Source organism: Dermacentor andersoni, chromosome 4 (genome assembly GCF_023375885.2).
Source record: "Dermacentor andersoni chromosome 4, qqDerAnde1_hic_scaffold, whole genome shotgun sequence".
In the NCBI taxonomy this organism is placed as follows: Eukaryota; Metazoa; Arthropoda; class Arachnida; order Ixodida; family Ixodidae; genus Dermacentor; species Dermacentor andersoni.
In genome coordinates, this window is record NC_092817.1 from 127,473,180 (window position 1) to 127,493,929 (window position 20,750).

The following is a 20,750-nucleotide window of genomic DNA, read 5'->3' on the forward strand; positions in this document are numbered from 1 at the left end:
AGCGCCCTCCATTTATTTATCTGATTTCGTCTGCATGGTATGTGCAAGGTCTGTGTGTTTGCTCCTTGGAGTCTGGACCAGCGCCTCCGATCCTGTCTAGCATGAGCGGGGCTCCAATCAAACTATATTTACAGAAAGAGAGAGTTCTTGTCTGGAACGCAGAGGGTAAGACTTACGGAGGAAGTAACCGCATCTCAACTTCAGTTATCGGAAATAACTCGTCAAGGCGATTCGGTCGCCGAATTGCGTGCGAAGTGTTATCCTATTTTTATTTCAGTTCATCTTGTGTTCATTTGACTCGGTATCGATAGACCGGAAGTGGTTCTCAAGTTAAGGTCTGTTGCTTGTCTTGCAGATGTCGGCAAGATTCGATGTCAGCATCGAATCGTCGGAACGCAGGTCGGCTGCTTTCCTCGCTGCCCCTATCAGAACGTTCTGCTCGGATTGCCAGTGCAGTTTACCATGGAGGAGGCGCATTTGCTTATTTCCAAAGGTGCGTAAAGCTCGTGACCACTCAACGTACGCACTAGTCTGCTTATAAACGTGTTAATCTTTCGTAAAATTTTAGGGTTCTGCGTTCTCGTGAAGAACACGCGATTGAGCCAGCCACCTTCGGATGACGAGAGAGCGCACGTTGACAAGTGTGCAAACGATGTCTACCAACAGCAGGCAAGTGGGTGAACTGCATATGTATCTGCCACTTGCATTAATATCGCATATGCTGCGCCGAAATATCGTCATTTATTGATAAGATGATGCTATGCGCACTACAGTATTGCGCCCATCCGGGGAATGGCAGGGTGCACGACGCACAGATGCCACACGGCGATGCTGCCACAACCTACGTATGACTTAATTGTCATATGACAATTAGCAAACTACTGTACGGCTGAGATATCTCAGCCGTACAGTAGTTTGCCAATCGAAACGCGCACACTCGCCGGGACTTCCGAGTCTGGTTTAGACCTTTATAATACGTGCACCCAGTCCAGGAGCTTCAGTAATATTTCGTTCTAATCGAATTACCCCAACTTGTTTTTTTTAACCTAACCTAACCTTGCACGAACCTTAATCTCTATGCTAATACGTGCTAAAAAAAAAAGATTAATAAGTTTCACCAATGCGAGAATTGCCATTTCCAGCAGGGGCGCGCACTCCATATAGTGTGCATAGCATGATTCTTAATGATATGCCAAAGAAACTGCCCAAACATGGGTGATCACGGACACCCTTATGGAGGCCTTCGGATTAATTTGCAGGTGATTTGCATGCGCAGTTTGAGAATTGCATAGGTATTCCAGCCTTTCCCTATGGGACATGCTAATGTCAATATTAATAAACCATGCAGCATCTACACATCCGCTAGCTAAACCACAACTGCCATGAATTGTGGCAATGTTACGAAATGACGAAGCCAGTGCACTCGCCATTCTGTTGTGTAATGGTGCGCTTGTTCAATTCAAAAGACATGCAAACTCGCCCGTCAGGTGATATCTCAAAATATGAATTTTTGTTGCACTTAAATGTCACACTTGGCCGTTTCTTGTATTTAGACCAGAAACAGCGCAAAGAATGGGGCAAGAAAGAGACAGGCGGACAGTGCATTATTTGCTCTGTTTCCGTTCTACGAGGGCGAATCAGAAAGTCTTTGCCCCTATTTTTTTAGCCATATTACGGCTGTAAATGCGAAGTCGACATATCCATTCCCAGCGGTGGACCTTTCTTAGACCAGCCGATCCTTATCCGCTGGTATCCTTATCTGCTGACTGTAAGCTTCACGGCGCGGCACTGCTGTCAGTCATTGAAGCTGGCGGTTGTGCGTCACGCATCCACAGCGTACGAGCAACGAAGTGTGATTTGTTTTCTATGGCGCAAGGGATGAACGCCCAGCGAAATTCACAGGGAAATGCAGCCCACGTATGGGGAAAGGTGTCTCTTTGAGAAGTGTGATTCATGTGCAACAATGAAGCCAAGACAGCAGTCTGATGGTGGTTCCACAGTCAGCCAGACGAATTTTACCACAGGGGCATCTCCAGTTTAGTTCTGCAATGGAACAAATTTCTGAACCAGTGTGGGGACTATGTGGAAAATAGTATAAGGTACATGGAATAGTACATATATTTGTAATTGCCGGTATGTACCTTATTTTGGCTAATAAATAATAGGAGCAAAGAATTTCTGATTCGTCCTCATAAATACCATGTACCAACTCACAATTTAAGCCCAACAGTAAACTCTATTGCCATTACTTGTGTTGCAGGTTGAAGTGATTATGGCGCAACGGAAGGCCGAGATTAAGCAGTACGCAGAGAACATTGTTGCTGGTCATGTTAAGAAGACTGCAGGGCAGCTTGTTGCCAAGAGGGTGAGAAAGAAGTTGAAAAAAAGTGGTGGCTCTGTGTCAACTGAAGAGGATCCAGGCTCTTCTGCTGAGCCCGTTGAGGTGCAAGCAGCAGACTTCGAGGCTCAGAAGGAGGCCATTATTGCTGATGTGATGAAGAAGAGGGTGTGTACACCATCACAAGACATCACATTGGCACCTGTTCTGTACGGTGAGTGTTGGAAAATGATGATAAGGTTGATGGCATCTAGAAGTGCCGTATCCTCTTTTAGTCATGGTGCACGCAGCTTGTTTTAGCCAGCTCTGTCCAGTGGATGCAAGTAACAAAAACATGGGCATTAAGTTACTGGAACATTGAACCTTCTGCTTGTCAAATGTGGCTCCATTTCACTTCATTTTGTGCCACTATAATAAAGGTACTGCCATGTTTAATAGGATGTTTGATGTGCCATGTTCTGTCTGTTATAAGGAAGGAATTGTCTTTTCTTCCTTCTAATGCCTGTAGCAAATAATTAACTTATGCATGTGCTTTGAACCATTTATTCTATCTTTTTAAGGAAAAAAAAATAAATTAACATTACTGACTATAAACTAAATAGTGATTTAATTGCTGTATAATCATGAATACTCACTAGAATGTGGAGAAAACATCAACCTACAAACTTCTTTTATCTTACCAACCTGTATTTTGCCTCTTTCTGTCTGAACCCTCTTCACACGCACATTTCGCGTCCACAGCCTCTCCTTCTTTTCACACATAGGTCCGCGTGCGTATGAGTAAAATAAATATGGAAATTGAATCGAGATCGTCATTGAAATTGTCTAAAGAAGAGATCTGTTGCGCCAAGAACAGCGCACAACCACGAGTTCAGTGACAGAGGCAGTGGGAGTTGACCAACGAAGAAGATGTGGCCAAGCAATTGCGACTGCAACAGCAAAGAAGGCAATTCATGACGTTGGAATGTGCCAGTGAAACTGCCGAAGGACAACAGATTGCACAAGTGTGCCAAGCGTACCGCTGAAACAGATGCACAGCGACAGGCCTGACTAGCTGCGGACGTTGCATGCCAGTATCGCAAGGCCAAGAAACATCTGTCTTTGGCAGCAGCTGCTACGGCCATCCTCAAGCGGGACGTCATTGACAACCCGTTTGGCTTTGCGTTTTCTGTGTGTGACAGACCGTGGCACAAGAAGGCCTTGGAATGTATCACGGTCCTCATGTACGGGACCTTGGCTTTGGCCTTTCCTGACGTTGAAGAAGTCTCTTTGTTTCAGGTGTGCAGAATGTGTAAGTTTTCACTCACCCAAACTAAGGTGCCTTTGTTGAGCACCAGGTATAAATATCCACCCAAGCCTGCCCACCTCCCTCCACTCAACTGTATGGCAGAGCACATAATTTCTCCTCGCATACTTTTCATGCAGCTTCAAAAGCTGCTCTACAACACTGGCCAGTACGGCATGAAGCCACAAAACAGTCTTTGTGCAAGTCTGCAATCCTTCTCCTCCTGTGTCCACTGAGTAACCGTTTATGCATTATGCAACCCAGTGTGCATGACTATGCTTATCATGTGTGCAATAACACGACATTTTAACAATGACACCACGACTGCAAAGGATTTAATTAGCAACCGGTCAAACAACAGCCTCGCAATGCCTAACTTGGTGCAAGAAAATTGCTAATTTGGTCCAAGAATGTGATTTCGGGATTGGCAAACCCAAACTGTCTGCAACTTTTTTCTAATGAAACCTGCAGCATCTTGAAGTAAAATTATGCCACTTTGATACATTTATTTACAGTCCATCATAATTTGTGCTTGAAATGGATATTGCGAGTCGCGGCTCCTGTTGAAGTGTTAAAAACGTTGTGTTGAACTAACAAAAGTGTTAACCAACACTTTTGTTACTGCTCGCATGGCCCACATCACATGTTCCTTGTGGATTTCCTCTTGAACTCTGTATATGTACTTTCAATCGGAGCGTATAACCAGCAACTTGTGTTCTGGGACAGACTTCCAAACAAATAAAAATTGTGAAGATTCCACATATTATGGGAATATATGTTTGGCAAAACATCTTGCAGGCAGCTGCCTTTCCGGCATTGTTTGGGGCTCTTCAAAGGGTTACCACATATGAGCGTTTGTGTAAACTTAGCAATTGTGTGTGTTACGCGAGCCTCTGTTTGACAACAGAAGCAAGACGACATCATGTCATGTTGTTCATGTCATGTATGCATACCATTCATGTATGCAAGCATGCCGTTCATGTTATGTCATGAATGTATGTCATGTTATTCAAGTCACACACATCCTGATATACATCCTGTTAAAGAAACAATCACTATGGCATCACAACAGCATAACAGGCCAGATCATGACGTGCATATCATGTTATGCATATCCGGATCTACCTATATCAAATTAAAGAAACGACCATGATAACGTAAGAGGCTAGACAGATAGATAGGCTCAAAGTGCTGGAAGTAGGTAAAGAATACTTCGCATACTTCGCAGTCACCGAGAACTGAGTAAGCAACTTTCGGGACGTTCACGGCTGTATGATGACAGGGGGAAGCTTGGTGATGCCCAGAACGTAGCAGACATCCAGTAAGGTAACCAGTAGGCCAGACAAGACCCTTTCTTTGTTTTTGTTTTTTTCACGTTATCTTTGCTAACACTGCGCTCCCATGATGGGTAGAGTGATATGCTCAACGCATGCTGAAATAATTCGCTTGAGATAGAGAGAGCAGAAAATATGTGAGACCAGCATTTGTAACAGAGCTGACAGCGTGGGCCAGACCAGATGTATGAACTTTAATAGCATTGATTTGCCTGCAGTTTTTATCAAAATGAGTTCTGAATTATTTTTAATGCTAAGCTATACTGTAAAGCTGTGCCTGGCAGCATTGCATAATATATTGATTGTTGCCTCGCTTTGGCTTGATAATCTTCTTCAAAAGGCAGTCAACTTTTCAGTCTAGCAAGGGCAGGCTTTGCATGTGTCGTCCGAGCCAAGTTTAGGGTTTCGATGAACTAAAGGTCCAATGCTGCCAAATTTAACGAATGCTATGAATTGACCTTTCTAGAATTCTGCAAGTTGGCTGCCCTGCAATACTCCTAAGTTGTATCACATGCGCAACGGTACAGACATAAAAGGCGCCCAAGACAATACGCAGCGCCCTGTATTGTCTCGTGCGCCTTCTATTTCCATGTCGTCATGCCTGCACCAGGAGAAATTGCGAGGTGACTTACCACCAAGCCCATTATAGCTGCCCTCATCAAATGCAAAACTTCAGTGCCACTATAATCTTTAGGCCGTACTATGTTTGTAGCCCAAGCAAGTGCACCGTCTACTTCCAAAATGCACGTGGTCCATCGGACTGGAGAACCGAAACTGGCCATCTCTTCCCTGTCTGACAGTTGATTCGAGCACAAAGGGCTTCTCTTCTGCATCACTATTTATGTACAGTCTGTCACAGAAGCCCACAAGCCACGATGGACTTCCTCTCAGTGTCCTAACGTTTGTGCTTTCTGGCGCTTGCTTCCATCAAGGACTGAGTATAGCACCAATCTACAGAAGCTGGCAAGTTCCAGCACAGAAGGAGCCATGGCCTTTAGACTTTTGTGACACCTTTGTTAACATAGTGGTTGTCAACAGGGACAATCTCTGTCAAAAGTCCTTAAGCCATTCCCTAAGTGACAGGACCCTTTGCCGGGCCCTACGTAGCAAGCACTGAAGCTTCAAAGCAGAATAGATTAAGGAGCACTATTCTTCACAGTTTATGTGTCTTCGGAACGACAAAAGTTGAATGGGGTCTTCGCCACATGAACTTAATACACTTAATGGCTTCAAATCTTTTGACAGAGCACTGCTGTCTGTGCAATTCTCGGTGTGCAATTCCTACGTAGGCCAGTTGTGGCAGCTTCAAGTTTCACTCACTTTTTGCTCCTGCAGATTGCCTGCGAACAAAGGCATCAGACCTGGTGCCCGCAGAGTTGAACTACCCGAGAAGCGATGCGCATAAAATACGTTGCCGAGTGTTCGAAGATCTCTGGGAAAAGGGCCACTACATGACGGTCGGGTCAAAGTTTGGAGGAGACTTTCTCGTTTATTCGGGTAAGCCACTTGTTCATTCTGGTAAGCCACTTCTTCCTGGAAGCAGAGTCTGGATGCAGGAGTGCCCTTGCGTAGATGGTCTTGTTCTTGACTTCATGTCAAAAAAAAAAGAGAAGAGGGCCAGTGTTGACAAATGATGGCTAGTGCTGAAAAGAAAAAGTGAACACTATCAACATGTTTTACTGCCCGAATCCTAATGTGTTTAGTTTTTGATAATGGACACCATAAGACACACCTTTAGTGAATGTCACGGTGTTAGACTAAGGTTAGGTGAAACGACGTTCCGCCTCTTCCATGCAGCCGCTATGTGAAAAATGAAGACACGCTTCTCTTTTTCTCCACCAGGGCACACTAGGTGCCGCGAGGCTTTCAATTCCTAACCACGTGAGCCGTGTCCATGGTGGCCGCGTGGTTTACAGAGCTGCATGTGTGATGACTGTTATCACTTGGCTTGTGGGCGTGCATTCGATTGCTGTTGATCGCACATGTCACTTTGATTTTATGTTGATCTTTAGTTGCTATTTTTAACCATATTTAGTTGATTTTACGGTAAGGCTGAATAACCTCTGTGATGCCTTGAACCGTAAGCACCCCAAAGAAGGCCTCAAGGAAGGCTGCAAAGGTTTCGGCATCGCAGAATCAACTTTGCAATGGCTGAACAACTAGGAAAATTATGTAAAATGTGGTAAAGTTGATCCCCTTAACTACCTGTCTCAATCAACTCCTGAAGGCCTGCGAGTAACGATACCTTCAACAATCCAATTTTCAAAGTACCTGTTAGAGAAGTGTGGTTTTAGATGTGCGCGAATTGCTAAATTCAATCAAGATGTTCTTGAATTATTTTTTTGGCGTCATACGCCAAGCAAACGGTCAGTATGACCACCCTTGCTTGCCTACATTCTTGCAATTATATAATACGCTTTCAAAATATAGTCTTGTGAAGCCGCCAAAGTTTGGTAATTGCCAAGTGCAAACCAGTGAAGAGCCACGTCTTTTAAGTCTCTCTGACCTAACATCAGCATTCCAGGAATATGTTGCCATGGTGTCACGTCTAGAGGAACTGAAGAAGAAGCTGAGTGAAAATATACTTTCAGCTATATCGTCATTACATGATGATGCTGGCTGCATAATTTATTATGTACTAGGATTCTTGTGCCAAAAGATATTGAAGCACACCAGCTGTCAACAATGCCACACTGGCTTGACGGCTACAAATAATGCAACGTCAAGGCCGGAAGCAGCATTAGTAGTCTGCAAGACGCCAGGAGGATTAGTGTGCCCCAAACACTTTCCTGTCCATGTTTTTAAAGGAAGTGGAAAAAACGTTTCGCAAACATGCTGGTGAAAGGCATGCATACAACATAACGGACAACGTAGTGGAAAATTAGTTTATCTTTTCCATGTCATCAGCACAAGGTTGACATTATGTCGCAAGTGCTTCATTATTATGTGGGAATCAGAATGAGACACTACTTCAAGCAGCTGTGAAACACCGAAATAAACAAGACACAGAAGCTGCGGAAACTTTCGAAGCTGGTCTAGTATTGTTTCTTGTTTTAAAATGCTGATTGTAATACATTTTACCGACACCTTTATGTTTTGTATGTGCCGTGCTGGTATAAAGAATACACTATCCAATAAGCAAAGTGAGTTTTCTTTTTCCGGTCCACTGTTTTGAGCACCATTCTGCATTCTTTCATATTATTTGGCATCCCCATACAACATAGTTTTCCACAGGGCAGATAGTGGAGTAATTAATCCTCGAGGTATAACTGCTCTCTTAAGGCAACATTGTGCATTGCGTAGGTAATGTCAATACTGTGAATAAAATTGTCAACGCATTATTATGGACTTATTTCTATTAATTTATTTAAAAACACAGAAGCATGTCACCTGCTTCAGAGAACAGCTTCATAGCCATCCGTCGCAAGCTGTCGCCCATTTGACTGCATGCTCCCTTAACCCGGTTGCGCCTTAAAGCACTCTGCTTCCCGCAGATGTGTACGAGATTAGCGAATATATCAGCGCTGCATGGCAAATATTCTGTTCGGTCAGTATACCTCAGCTGCAAGGTTGATGTAAACACAATATGACACCTGTGCTACGTTCCAATAAATATTTAAGCTTTAATTGGGTCATTTATCATAGCTGGTCATTGTATGCGCTTAAATTGTTTCTGCATGATCCATATTTGCTGCTGCAGAAGACGAGTGTCGGTTTCATGCGGATACCCGTTTGTTTATATTATGGAGTGGAAGTATGTCTCGCACGTTACACATCAGTGACACTTGTCCGCTCTTTATACGATGTTGACCATAAAATACGTAGAAGTGATCTTGCAAGAACAAATAAAGAGCAAATACAATACACTCAACGCACACGTAGATTTAGTAGAATGCAGCCACGGGATCGGCTGCTCTATTACCCAGGTAGGCGCATCCCCAAGACCAGGTGTGATGGCTATGAGCTTTTTAAACCTGCATGCTGAGCCCTTATGCATAAAGCTTTTTGAAGAATTCATCTTTAACTTATGCGTACGATATAGCATGACCACACTTTCTTCACAAGCCCCTACGATCGCTTTAAAGACCCTCAAGAACCAGATCACATAAGTCTCTGGGCACAGCCAGGTGAGCCCCGAAACATGCGGCGCCACGTGGCAAGAAAAGAAACTGGTGCCAGATTCGCACTTCTTTTGACGTGTCGTCACTCCACCTAACCAATTTCTAACACCGTGGTAAAGATCATTCACACAGTTGTTTTCTCTTCTCAAGTTTTTACTGAGTACATGAGCTCACTAAATTATTCTTCAGCTTGGAAGTGTGCTTTAGTTGTCAACCATCGTGGTGGAGTCATTTATGCAGATAACTGATTTTACAATGTAGTAATCAGTGTTGTCCCACTCGCCTTGCTGTTCGTTCAAGAAATGTTTGTAGTAGAAAAACACCTTCAGTATTGTGCTACTCAGTGTCATGGTTTTGTTCCATTTATGTATTTTGCATACCGCACTGAAAGTACATGATTAGGTCCAACTGCATTACATGCGAGAACACAGTTACTTCTTATTGATCAGAAGAGTTTCCAATTTCTTTTAAATTGGGTTTCGGGGGCAAAACCAGTAAGATGCGATTAGATTTTTAAAAACTGGGATGCAGAGGTTCTATCGCTTCCATAGGGATTTGTGCAAAAAAAGGAAAAGGAAGGAAGCTCACAATCTTGCCTCACGCAAGGTTTGTTGTTACATACTAAGAAACTTATTATAGTGTACATCCAAGTAATTTATAGCCTCTTTACTAATGGCTCACTTACAAGCAGCACCGAGTTGTGTTTTAAGTGGCGATTAGTGATTTAACTCATTCTTGAGATTTGAGCTTTGCTATAGTGTTATAGGTCATTGATGAAGTTTCCTTGTAGTTTTCATGCCAAATATGTACCAGAATTGGTGTTGTGCTTATCGTCATCAGTCTTACTAGTTTATTTTGGGCACCATCAAGCTCGGTGGCTGTGTTGTTGTTCTGCTGAAGGTGTGGTTGCCAGGACCATGTCGCAAATAAAGTTTACTAGGTACTGGGTATATTTGCGACTAAAACAACTTGGACTTTGAAACAAATCTGCTGGGTGAAATACAATGTCTTTTTTAGATGACCTTGAAAGTAAAAATTGTCATCCACCCGGCCTGTCCACTTATCTGGTCTTTATATTAAAGGGCAATACACTTGTTTGCCTGGATGGATCTGGTTGTCCTGTTCTGTAACTGGATCGTTGCACAGCTTGAGCCTGTGAAGGAACAGTGTATAGTTGATGCCAAGAGAGGGTTACACAACTACAATAAGCTACCTGGAAGAAATTTTTTACAGCAATGTCATCTGTCTTTGCAGGTGCATTATCGTGATTTCTAAGTTGAATGCTATTACCAGGTATTTGATTTGATGTGAGTGAAAAGAATACTAATGGGATCTGAGGGGCTGGATTTTTTTTTGTACATATAAAAGAAAAAAACAGACAATGAAGCGAGTGAAAGCACAGAGGAAGTTAATTGGTATGGTTAATTGAAATGTAGAAGTAACAAGGAAAAGGGAAACGAAAGTGGACGAAATTTATGTGTAGTGCCAGATGCAAGATATGTGTGTATCAAGCAGGGATCTGCTTTGTTAACTTATTAAAGGGTTGCTGAATGGTGACACTGAATCGGTGTAGTGGTAAAATATTCATTCGAAGCACTATTTTTATTCATATGATAGAAAAAATGTTGATTTCTACTAGAAAATATGAAGGACATACTTTTTATTCTTTAATTTCCGTGCCATAACCTCAGCACCATTACGAATTCATGAATTTCAATGTGTTTTCTTGTATTTGCGCTGCTTCGATTCTGCAAAAGTTTTCAAAACTTGCTACATTGCGTCCTTGGTTCTTTTAGAATGCAATGTAGCCCTTTTTTTGACCGATAAAGAACAAATGACTAGATCTGAATACACGTCATAATCCACGTTGTCTTGGCAAGCTGCCGTGGGAACTTCAGTATGGCGCCACAACCATGTTTCCTTTTTGCATTTTTTTCTCATCTGCCAAGTCACCTCTTCACATCTTGCGATATAGGTCTTGCTATTGCTGAAGCACATTTTTTTTTTAAGTGTAATAGTGTGTAATTTTCTAATGCAGCTCCATTTAACATCCTTTGTGAGTGTCCCTTTAGGTTATGCTTTATTTTTTTCTATGGCTCACTAATGTTTTACTATTGTATTTATTTCACACCACGCTGTATTCATTTCATGCGGCTGTTCTTGTTCCAGTGATCTGCCATCATCATTGTGCCGTCTTTCCCCTTACTCTATGGCCCGCAATTGAATGAACAAGTAAACATATACCTAGTTAGACATACTGTCCAATTGTGCAGTCAACCTGGGAAACAGTTACGTGACAGTTGTGTGAAGACAGGAATTATAACTTTAGGACTGCCTGGATAAAATCTGTTTACATTATGACAAGTTGACAAAAGAGCATTGCCTGGTTAGTGGCAGGCCTTGTGTGCATGGTTCATCCTCATTCCGTTGTCTTTGCAGTTAGCACAAAACAACAGGCATTGACACCTGATGACCATGAAGGGTACGAGATGGCTCTCATTATGTAGAAAATAGGAAAAAAAAAACCAAGGTCTCGCTGTTCTTAATGCCACAAGTAACCTGTGCGACGATAGAAAAGTGGAGTTCTGATTATGTAGTTTCTGCTGTACTGATGTAAGCAGAATATGGCTAGAATTTAAAAAAATCCGAGGGCACCTAAGCACTTCTTATGAATTGTGAATGCGAAAGCATTTAATGTCTAATTGAATGCCGTTGAGCGGTTCTTCGATTTGTGAACTCCTCGCAGGCAAGCGAGGATGTTGAGATGGCACGTTCTGATTTGGCCTTACCGAGGTGCAGTTGGAACACAGGTGACAGCTTGCATGGATAAGGAATACGCAGATAATACAGGCTTCCGAGAGGGAAGGTGATGCAGCGTCATGGTGATGTCCTCTGCCCTTATGCAACATCTGGCATGCTGCTATGGCAGCAGGTGTTCCCTTTCACCCGCTTTCGCATGTGACGCTTTTGCATCGGAAGTTCAACCACTCCCTAAACTTCTGTGAAACATGCCCCTCATTATCTGCATGCCTAAGGCGTCCCACCAAGCAGTTCATTCCGCTTTGTAACCTTAAACCCTAGCAGGGAAAAATTAACTGAATTGACACTTTACTTATTTCATACGCTCCCTAGATAGCCTTATCAAACCAAATTTCTTGTTGCTCTGCCTTTGCGTGCAGATATTCTTTTATTAGAAGCAGCTTACACATTAGGCTGAAATTCTCTGAAATCTTTCTGCCGTAGACTCACGCAAGACTTGGACCTGTAAATTCCAGATGGATGGTTAGTATGCTTGCCAGTTTGAACTAGAGTGTCAGACTGAAAAGGACTGAAAACTGGTGCTGAACTGGAACTGAACCGAACCATTATCTTTTTGCCATCTTGGAACTTATTGAAGGAACCATTTCGAACCGGTTCGAACACCAGCACTTTGTTTCCACGCTCGCCGTGTGCTTGTTGCCGGCACTCCGTTTTCCTCCTCACCATTTCGCCATGCCCTCCTCTCCTTTCCGCCTCATGGTTTCGCTGTGCCCTCCTCGCGCCTCTTCGAACTCAGTGCTTGTTTCATCCCCCGATGCATGCCGCGTTTGACCTTTCGCTGTCCTCGTTCGCTCGGTTACAATTGACTCGGATGCTCGCCGCAGTAATGGCCACCCAAGAGCTGAGCTCTCAAAGCTACATTTAAGTGGCCAGAATTGGCTGTACGATGCATGGGCTATGCGACCATGATGAAAGAATGTTTGATTTCGCATTGGTGGCCTTCACACGGTGCTTTACATCATGGTGGCCTTCACAGGATTCATATTGTGCTGATGAAAGCAAATATTTTTGTTTTAATTCCTTACAAAGGTGATTTGAATGGGGTCTTAATGCTGCAGGTCCAGCACATAAGTTTACCAAAATGCATCGCAATAAACTAAATGGTGTGATTTAAGATGCATTACGTGAACAGTAAGACAGATCTACATTAAAGAATGCACAGATATCAGAGCAGCCTGTCTCATTCACGCTAGTCTGAATGCACTGTACTTTTAGTTTTTTTCATTGCTTTCGGACGAATAAATATTGCACAGACCTTTCATACATATCGGAAGCGTAGTATTAGGCCTGTATACATTCTTTTTTAATCCTTAACAGAATTTTTAAAAATCACCCACGGCATGCAGCACAATGCTGCTTCTTTAGCCAGACTACTCCCAGAGGCTGAAATTATTTTCACAAGAAATCAAACTGAATATTTGAATAATTTAATATTTTCTACTAATTAACTTTTAGACTAGTTACTCTAAGGCAAATGTAACAATGTATGACTTGTAGCTTCTAACTTCGAAAGTCATATCCACTTGGAACGAATTCTCAGGAGGACACCAGTTTTGAGATACACGAGTTCCCAAAATTTTCAACGAAATGCATTGGTGTTCCAGTAACATTTGAAGTTCAAGGCTAAAAAATCAGTTTTGTTAAAAGAGGAGGTGGAACAACAGTACATTTTGCTGCAATTTTAACTGCAGTTATCTGAAAACTGGTGTTAGTACAAAATTTGTTCCAAGTAAAGGTGCATTGTGACAGCACTGGCTTCATGTATTGCTATATGTTTGCCCTAAAGTAACTAGTTAAAAAGGTTATTTGTAAAATTTCATTAATTAGCTTTTTATGAATCTTTATTTTTATTCCAAATAATGTCCTCTTCGAGTGATCCCAATTATTAAACAGATTTGTGCTATATACCATAGCCAATTTTTAAAACTTAATGTTACATTAAAGCACCCGGTACATGTCATGTAATCCTCATCACCAGTGTTAATGTGGGACCAAGCACATGGTGCAGAATTTAGCTCTCCTTTCAGGAGCACCAAGAACTGACAATTTGGACCAATTGCCTTTCCGTGGTGGGAAAATAAAATAACAGATGTTAATTTGAAGCGTGCTGTATTGCCTAGCAATGTGAAGGTAAATAAAAAATTTCAGCTGCCATCGTCTTTTGTTATATAGGGGTATCATCAAAGCAAAAGTCCTCTACACTTTGCTGGTAAATGTACTGTTAATTAAACAAATTCTGAAGATTTATGTGCCGAAACCACAATACAATTATGAGGCAGGTTGTAGTGGCTCCAGATTAACTTTGATACCTGGGGTTCTTTATTGGGGCCAGTGCACGGCGCACGGGCATTTTCGCGTTTCACCCCCACCGAAAAGTGTCTGCCGTGGCCGGGATTCGACCGTGTGCCTTCAGGCTTCGCAGCGCAATGCCAAAGCCACAACTGCACCATGGTGGGCACTGTTTATTCCTCATCTGGGTGGACATTAGTCAAACGTTAACCGTATCAACGGATAACTTGTGCGACATTAATTTACATTAGTGTTCCAATATGCTTATACCGTACTGCTTTAAAAGTTGGCTCGAAAGTATTAGCGACAGCTAGCAACCTTGCAGCAAAATTTTACTTTTTTATTTCACTTTAGTGACATGCTTTAAAAAATTTTGGACTCACTGCTGTGGACCTTCTTCTAGGAGGGCATGTCAGGGAAGAAACGCCGGACCTCCCGCAGTCGGCAAACGACTTCCATGCTACTGGCAAGACTCGAATAACTTCACTTCAACTTAGCTCTGACACTAATAACACATTAATTTTTGTGCGAGCAAGGCTGGTTGAAGAGCAGCATGCTCATAAAATAATTGGTCTTCAAGTACTGTAGAGACTTGTGTAAGGGCCGCATTTCCAACTTGGCTGTCCGAAATTTGGAGAAAGACATTTCAGCAGAGAAGCAATCGCATTCTGTGCCCCAATGCCACATGCGCGTCGGCGAATTTTCACTCGCTGTGTACTTTTGCATGCCGCTACTAGATGGCAAGAGCTGCAAGTTGACCTCTGAGGCAATGGCACATCAAATGGTCAAGGCTGCGCCGGAATCATTTTGACAAAAAGGTTCAGTCCTGTGTAACGGCGACACCTCAACAAAATTGTGAAAAAAAAAGTGTGGCACTCGCAAGAGTCTATACAGTATGCCGAAAACTACAATATAGTGTGAAAGCTCGTAACATGATGGGTGCGCTAATTCAAACATTTATAGAACAAAAGAAAACGAGTGCTTGCGTCTCCATTTCAGCCCCTTGACATAACGGAACTTGCATGGGTGCATCATTAGAGATTGACTGCAGGCTGTGCAGAACAAGACTCTCCCGTAAGAGCAATGCCTGTCACACAGGCCTGTGTCGTCACCGAATCTTAATATATTAGGCCTCAGCCTCAGCAGGTGAGGTGAGAAACAGATGTACAACAACTTACAGGCGCAACAATGGAATTAAACGTGTTTTCAATACAATAGACACTGTTGCCTTCGAAAGCAAACCACAGAAAACCTACGCTCACACTGTAGTCAGTTTAGTGTGCAATATTAAAGGCACTATATATTGTCCCATAAGACTTGAAATAAACTCTTTTGTTCAAATAAGCTTGCTGGTGAGGCTGAGAAACATTATCTAAATCTTTTCATTCTCCTTAGGGGGGTACCAACATATCTTTAACTATTCATTTCTTGTGTTAAATGAAGGTCCCAGACCTCTAAACCTTGAAAATTATAATGACAAGCCTCAGAGCGCTGTAAATAATTGAATATATAACCAGTTTGGGCCTACAGTGAGTTTGGGTATCGTTTCCCAGGAGGATACTGTGTTATGACGTCAAGACACAGTATGTGGTCACATGGTAGCATGACATTGTGACACTTTGACAGTGCGCTCAGGCTCACTTGGTCATTTCGTGTGCAGTTGCTCGTTGCGAGGGCCAGTGTAGCAGCGTGGCAGATTACAGAGCATGGTGGAACGAGAGTCAAAGCTTTGCAGTGTCCTGGCTCCACGTGACCACATACTGTGCCGCGATGTCTCGACACAGTAGAAGCTCAACCAAAAGTGCCTGTAGAAAAGCTAATAATTTGCGGCGCTCTGAGGCTTGTCACGATTTCTCCTAGTCTAGGACCTTCATTTAAAGTTAAAAATAAATGCATAGTCGAAAATGTCTTCAATACCCCCATAATTTCAAACTGTTGTGAACTAGTTTGAATGGTCAGATTTTTGGCTTGCAGTTGAACCTGAACCCGAAAACATCTTGGTTTGACACTCTGGTTCGAAATAATGTAATCTACCTTGAAGTCAGACGCTGTGTAGCCTTAAGCAAAGATATCTGTCCAGCTGCCACATGTTTGCACGAGAGGGATCTCAAACACTGCTTTCACATATTGGCAAGACCCCGAGGCGGCCAGTTTGTCTAAGCGTGATCATGGCTTTCTGTTTTATCAGTCCTGGAACATAAAGCATGTCACACGGCTATTTATATAACAGAAAACCCATTCACCTGTGCATCTGCATTGGTTTAGGATTAGTGCTAGGTAGAGTTAACCTAAGGCTCGTGCAGGCCAGGATTGTACGGACATCTGGTATGGCAACGAGGTTTTCTGCTTTATTAACAGTATGAAACGGTTACGCGTGTCCTTGCAAGAAATGAACGAACGGGCTTCCCTCCATCAGTTGATCGTGAGCGAATCGCAGGGCAGCTCGTGCGACAGCTGAGTCTGGAGGTCGCTCAGCTTCTTCTTGAGCACGCTCAGGCCGGTCAGCACGATGGTCTCGGGCTTCAAGGCGCCCGACGACTCGACGTTGAAGAAGAACTTGTTGGGCTTGCCCTCGCTCTGGAACTCGGCCTCGGCGTGGTCCTCGTCCAGCTCCGTGTACTCGCTCTTGGGCCACTCCTCGGGTCGCGGGTAGGTGGTGTGCCGGAACGCGTTGTCCGGGTCGTACTCGAACGCCACGCCGCACGTGGGGTTCCACTTGGCGTGCTCCTTGCCGAAGCCCTTCTTGGCGTACGCGCGGGCCTTGACCTCCTGGCCCTTGCGCAGCTTGACGATGAGGATGTCCTCGGTCTCGCCGTACTCGTTGGTGTCGTCCTTGTGGCGCGACGTGACCGGCACGACGCGCGGGTCGCTCGACTTGAGGTCCGCGGTGGTCACGTGCCGCGTCTGCTCGTCCAGGCACTTGACGTCGATGGTGAACTCGACCGAGCACTCGGTGCAGAAGTCGGCGCACGTGCAGTCGCGCGAGTACTGCATCTTGTCGACGATCTCGTCGCTGGTGAGCGGGATCAGGCCCAGCCGGTGCGCGATGAACTCGTCGTGGAGCACGGTCGAGTTTGCCTCGAGCTGCACCCAGTCGATGGCCAGCGTCGGCGTCTCGGCGATGAACACCCGCCGCAGGCTGTTGGCCACGCTCAGGTCCGTGTCCTCGACGAAGAACTTGACGTTCTCGTCGGTCAGCTCGCTGATGTGCACCGACGGCTGGTTGGCGTACGGCATGGCGGCGCTGCTTCGCAGTCGATCCCGCGCCTAGTTTATCCTTCTGCTACCGAACGTCGCGAAGCACGCAGTCTGAGCTTCTGAAAGACTTCTGTGGTTCGAAAGCACCGCCGGCACCAAGGCTTGTTCCTGCCGAATTGGGAAAGTTGTGCGCTCTGAAACGAAACACGACTCACGAAACTTCTGGAGAATGTCTTTCGCAGGCAGTTTCACTGAGGAATCTTTCAGTTAATGGTCTCGAAGGTTATTTCACAGACTGCCGGCGCGTTTGCGACTTGCAATCGTAAACACACGCGACGCCATTACTAAATGTGGTTTTGATGATGATGATAGCGTTTGCGTGATGCCTTCGCGATACTGCGCTGTCGCAGACGCTTTGGAGAATCGGAGTCGGAACTTCGAAGGCACGGCTAGGCGCGCTTGGGCAACAACTTGCGCCATGAAAACAACGCGAAGATCACATCTTAAAGCTTATTGTTTGCGCAAATATGAACAGAGCTAAATAGCTGGGTTATACCAGCCTGCATTGTGCAAAGCGGCTGTTCACAGCGCATAGTTTCTGAAGGAAGCGAAATAAAGAGAAACTCGTTACGCAAGCTGTCCGGACGTGTTCATATAAATGCTGTCTTTTCATGCAGAATTCGAGCCACCTGGATAATATATCGCGATATATTTCTTTTTCATCAGCCGGAAGTACGAATAATCAATGACAAGTTCCATACGCGTACGATTCCTGGCCACGGCGGCTGCAAGAACGCTCGTGCACCGAGCCTTCGTGCACGGCGTAGAACTTTCTTTGTTTTTAAATGAAATGTGTATGCCTCTATAATTGTAAAATTATCGTGAAGTTGAGAGAAGGAAATGAGAGGCTGCAGAGAGGCACCTTCATATACCCTCCTCTCTCATAAATCTTTCGCACACAGATTTTTATCAGTACGAATATCTACGCTCAACATTTGCTATTCCGGTTAATTGTCACATTAGCTTTCATCTGAAGGCACTTTTTGCCATTGGGATAAGAAAAAAAACGAAAGAACAGCATTTGATTAATACTGGTATTAATGCAGTATACGAGTTATATTAGGGATACTTAGACAAAAGAACATAAAAAGTGTACAAAGGAGTCGGGCTTTTTCGGTATGCAAGACTGCTTGACGACGTTACTTCTAAAGCTCTCAATTCTTGCCTTTCGTGCAGGTGACCCACTTGTGTTCCATGCCTTTGGCGTGGTGGTGTGTCTCGGGAAAGACACCAAAGTGGCAGGCCGTGACATCGCCATGTGGGGCCGCCTGGGGAATGCCGTGCACAAGACTATCATCCTGGCCACGCTTCGAGACGATCGAGTACATTATCTCTCACTATGCTGGAGTGGTGAACTGTGACCTACGGACTACATCCGGCAAGCTGCTTTGCAGAATTTGGGTGTACATGTCTGTGATTAGAGTGACCATAATTGTTTTTAAGCATAAAGATTTATTCAAACAGCCCATGCCTGGAGCCTTTGTTGTGGAAGGCAGCTGAGGTCAAGTTAGTCGATCTAGTAACACAAACAGGGACATGGACGCAGGAGATATAAATAGTTTGTATCGACATACTAGTTTTGCGTGTTCTTTTTTTTGTGTCTGTGTTCCTGCTTGCACTAAAAGAATACCTTACGATGTCGTACCAAACAAGCCCACATTGCAACACTCACTGAGGCTAAGTACTATTGGGGCAGAAAGAAACTAAGCTCCATGCAATGAGTGATGGAAGAGAAAATTTAAGAGGCAGAAAAAGGGCAGTTTGGATTGCTGAGCAAACAGGTGTAGGTGACATTAAGAGGAAGAAATTACTTTGAGCACGTCATGCATTGTGTAGAATGGATAACTGGTGGTTGTAACCACAAAGGAAGAAAAAAAGACTAGGTGGGAGCGTCATGTGACTATGTTAAGCCTGTTCAGAAAGAAATGAAAGGCGCATGGGAAATAGGCACCCACCACATGATAGGCAAGCTGCCGTGTGTGGAGAGTAAGGCAGAGTGTAGAGCGGGTAGAAAGGGCCAACAGTAACGAGGGTGTCATTAAAAGCTACCAGAAAACCAGATGCCTTAAAGGCCTGCAACCTTGGAAGGCCTACTCATTGAGGCCACTTCCGAAAAGACAGAGTGCAAGTCGACCCCGGAGGAAAGATGATGGTGACTGGGGCAGTCACTGTCACACATAGTCACTTTTAATGATTGCCAAAAGAATGAATATTGAACTTTCTTATCGAGATGTGCTACACAGGTACTTTCAATCATAATTGAAGCCAATACTGCTGAAGTGAATGCTCAACATATTGACGAGATTCCTGAGCGCCTTCAAAAACTGTCTTATTTAGTCAACAGGCTTGGAACAAAAATGAAACATGGAAGTGTAAATGATGTCAGAAAACTTGATTACCGAAGGCAAGACCACGTTATTGATAAAGGCTGGAAAGGCTACACTGATGTTGGACATTTGCATATTAAGGCAATCTGTTTAGCAGTCAAAAGAAGCTTCCTTATTTTTGTATGCTGTGAACAAAATTACACTATTTTGTGAAAGGTAGCCGTTTATGCTGTTCAAGGCAGATTTGTAAAATAAACCTTGTGCTCTGGCATACCAGTCAAATTTTGCTGGTCTGCCGAAAGCCTGTGGGAGATACGGGTGGTTCTCCTCCGTACTCTTGGGACAAAGGAACGACAACACAGTAGTGCAAACAGTCACAAGGGCATTTATTGCACCTTTCATAGATCAATGCCTGCTAGCCGAGTTGCTATCCCCAAAACATGCCGATGGGCGCGCGACAAATCTAGAAGTCTGACTTACCGCGACCGCGTTGCGAGCGAATATGTTCGCCCCATGCTGGATCCCAACGCCTGGTCGTTCGCGTGTTCGGTCACGCCAACGGTCGTGCGTTCGAAGGCGGCCACGCGAGGCGGTCTCGCAGAAGCATGGTCGCCGCGCACGCGGAACGTCCGGCGCTGTTCGCCGACCCGCCGGGAAAGAGGGGCGCTGCACGCGCGGCAGGTCCGTGCGGCCTGCTGTCTCGAACCCCAGAGAGCGCGCCTTCTCTCTCCCGCCGAGGGTAACCCCGCAGCCGCGCAACACTAGCGCCATCTCTCGGACTGCGCCTGTACCACTCGGACCGCCGCGTGTGCGGCGAAGCCGCACTACAGAAGACGCGCTATGCGGGAAAAACATCAGGGGAGGCGCGAGGGTCGCGCAACCCCACATCCCCCCAACCTTAAATCACTACATATTCCGGCGAAACATGTGACACGGTCTAACATCAACACGTGCTTCGCGAACAAGGTGGTACATGCA

The 20,750-nt window shown here is 44.4% G+C and overlaps 2 protein-coding genes across 2 annotated transcripts; one reads left to right on the forward strand and one right to left on the reverse strand.

Annotated features, from left to right (window-relative positions):
* Window positions 1–21: 21 nt before the first annotated feature.
* Window positions 22–18,913, forward strand: Tsen34 (tRNA splicing endonuclease subunit 34). Its single transcript, XM_050184783.3, has 6 exons — window positions 22–165; window positions 356–493; window positions 569–669; window positions 2,261–2,552; window positions 6,293–6,454; window positions 18,622–18,913. The coding sequence occupies exons 1-6, from the start codon at window positions 102–104 to the stop codon at window positions 18,804–18,806; spliced, it is 942 nt and encodes a 313-aa protein (XP_050040740.1). The 5' UTR covers window positions 22–101; the 3' UTR covers window positions 18,807–18,913.
* On the reverse strand, window positions 16,514–17,731 carry Polr2C (RNA polymerase III subunit RpII33). The gene has a single exon (XM_050184784.3). The coding sequence runs from the start codon at window positions 17,422–17,424 to the stop codon at window positions 16,600–16,602; it is 825 nt and encodes a 274-aa protein (XP_050040741.1). The 5' UTR covers window positions 17,425–17,731; the 3' UTR covers window positions 16,514–16,599.
* Window positions 18,914–20,750: the final 1,837 nt, after the last annotated feature.

Excerpts from the sequence above, each read along its gene's own strand:
- Polr2C (XM_050184784.3), bottom strand. The coding sequence starts at position 17,424 with ATGCCGTACGCCAACCAGCCGTCGGTGCACATCAGCGAGCTGACCGAC.
- Tsen34 (XM_050184783.3), top strand. The coding sequence starts at position 102 with ATGAGCGGGGCTCCAATCAAACTATATTTACAGAAAGAGAGAGTTCTT. Across the intron at positions 494-568 it reads GCATTTGCTTATTTCCAAAG|GGTTCTGCGTTCTCGTGAAG; the intron begins GTGCGTAAAGCT and ends GTAAAATTTTAG. Across the intron at positions 670-2,260 it reads ACGATGTCTACCAACAGCAG|GTTGAAGTGATTATGGCGCA; the intron begins GCAAGTGGGTGA and ends CTTGTGTTGCAG.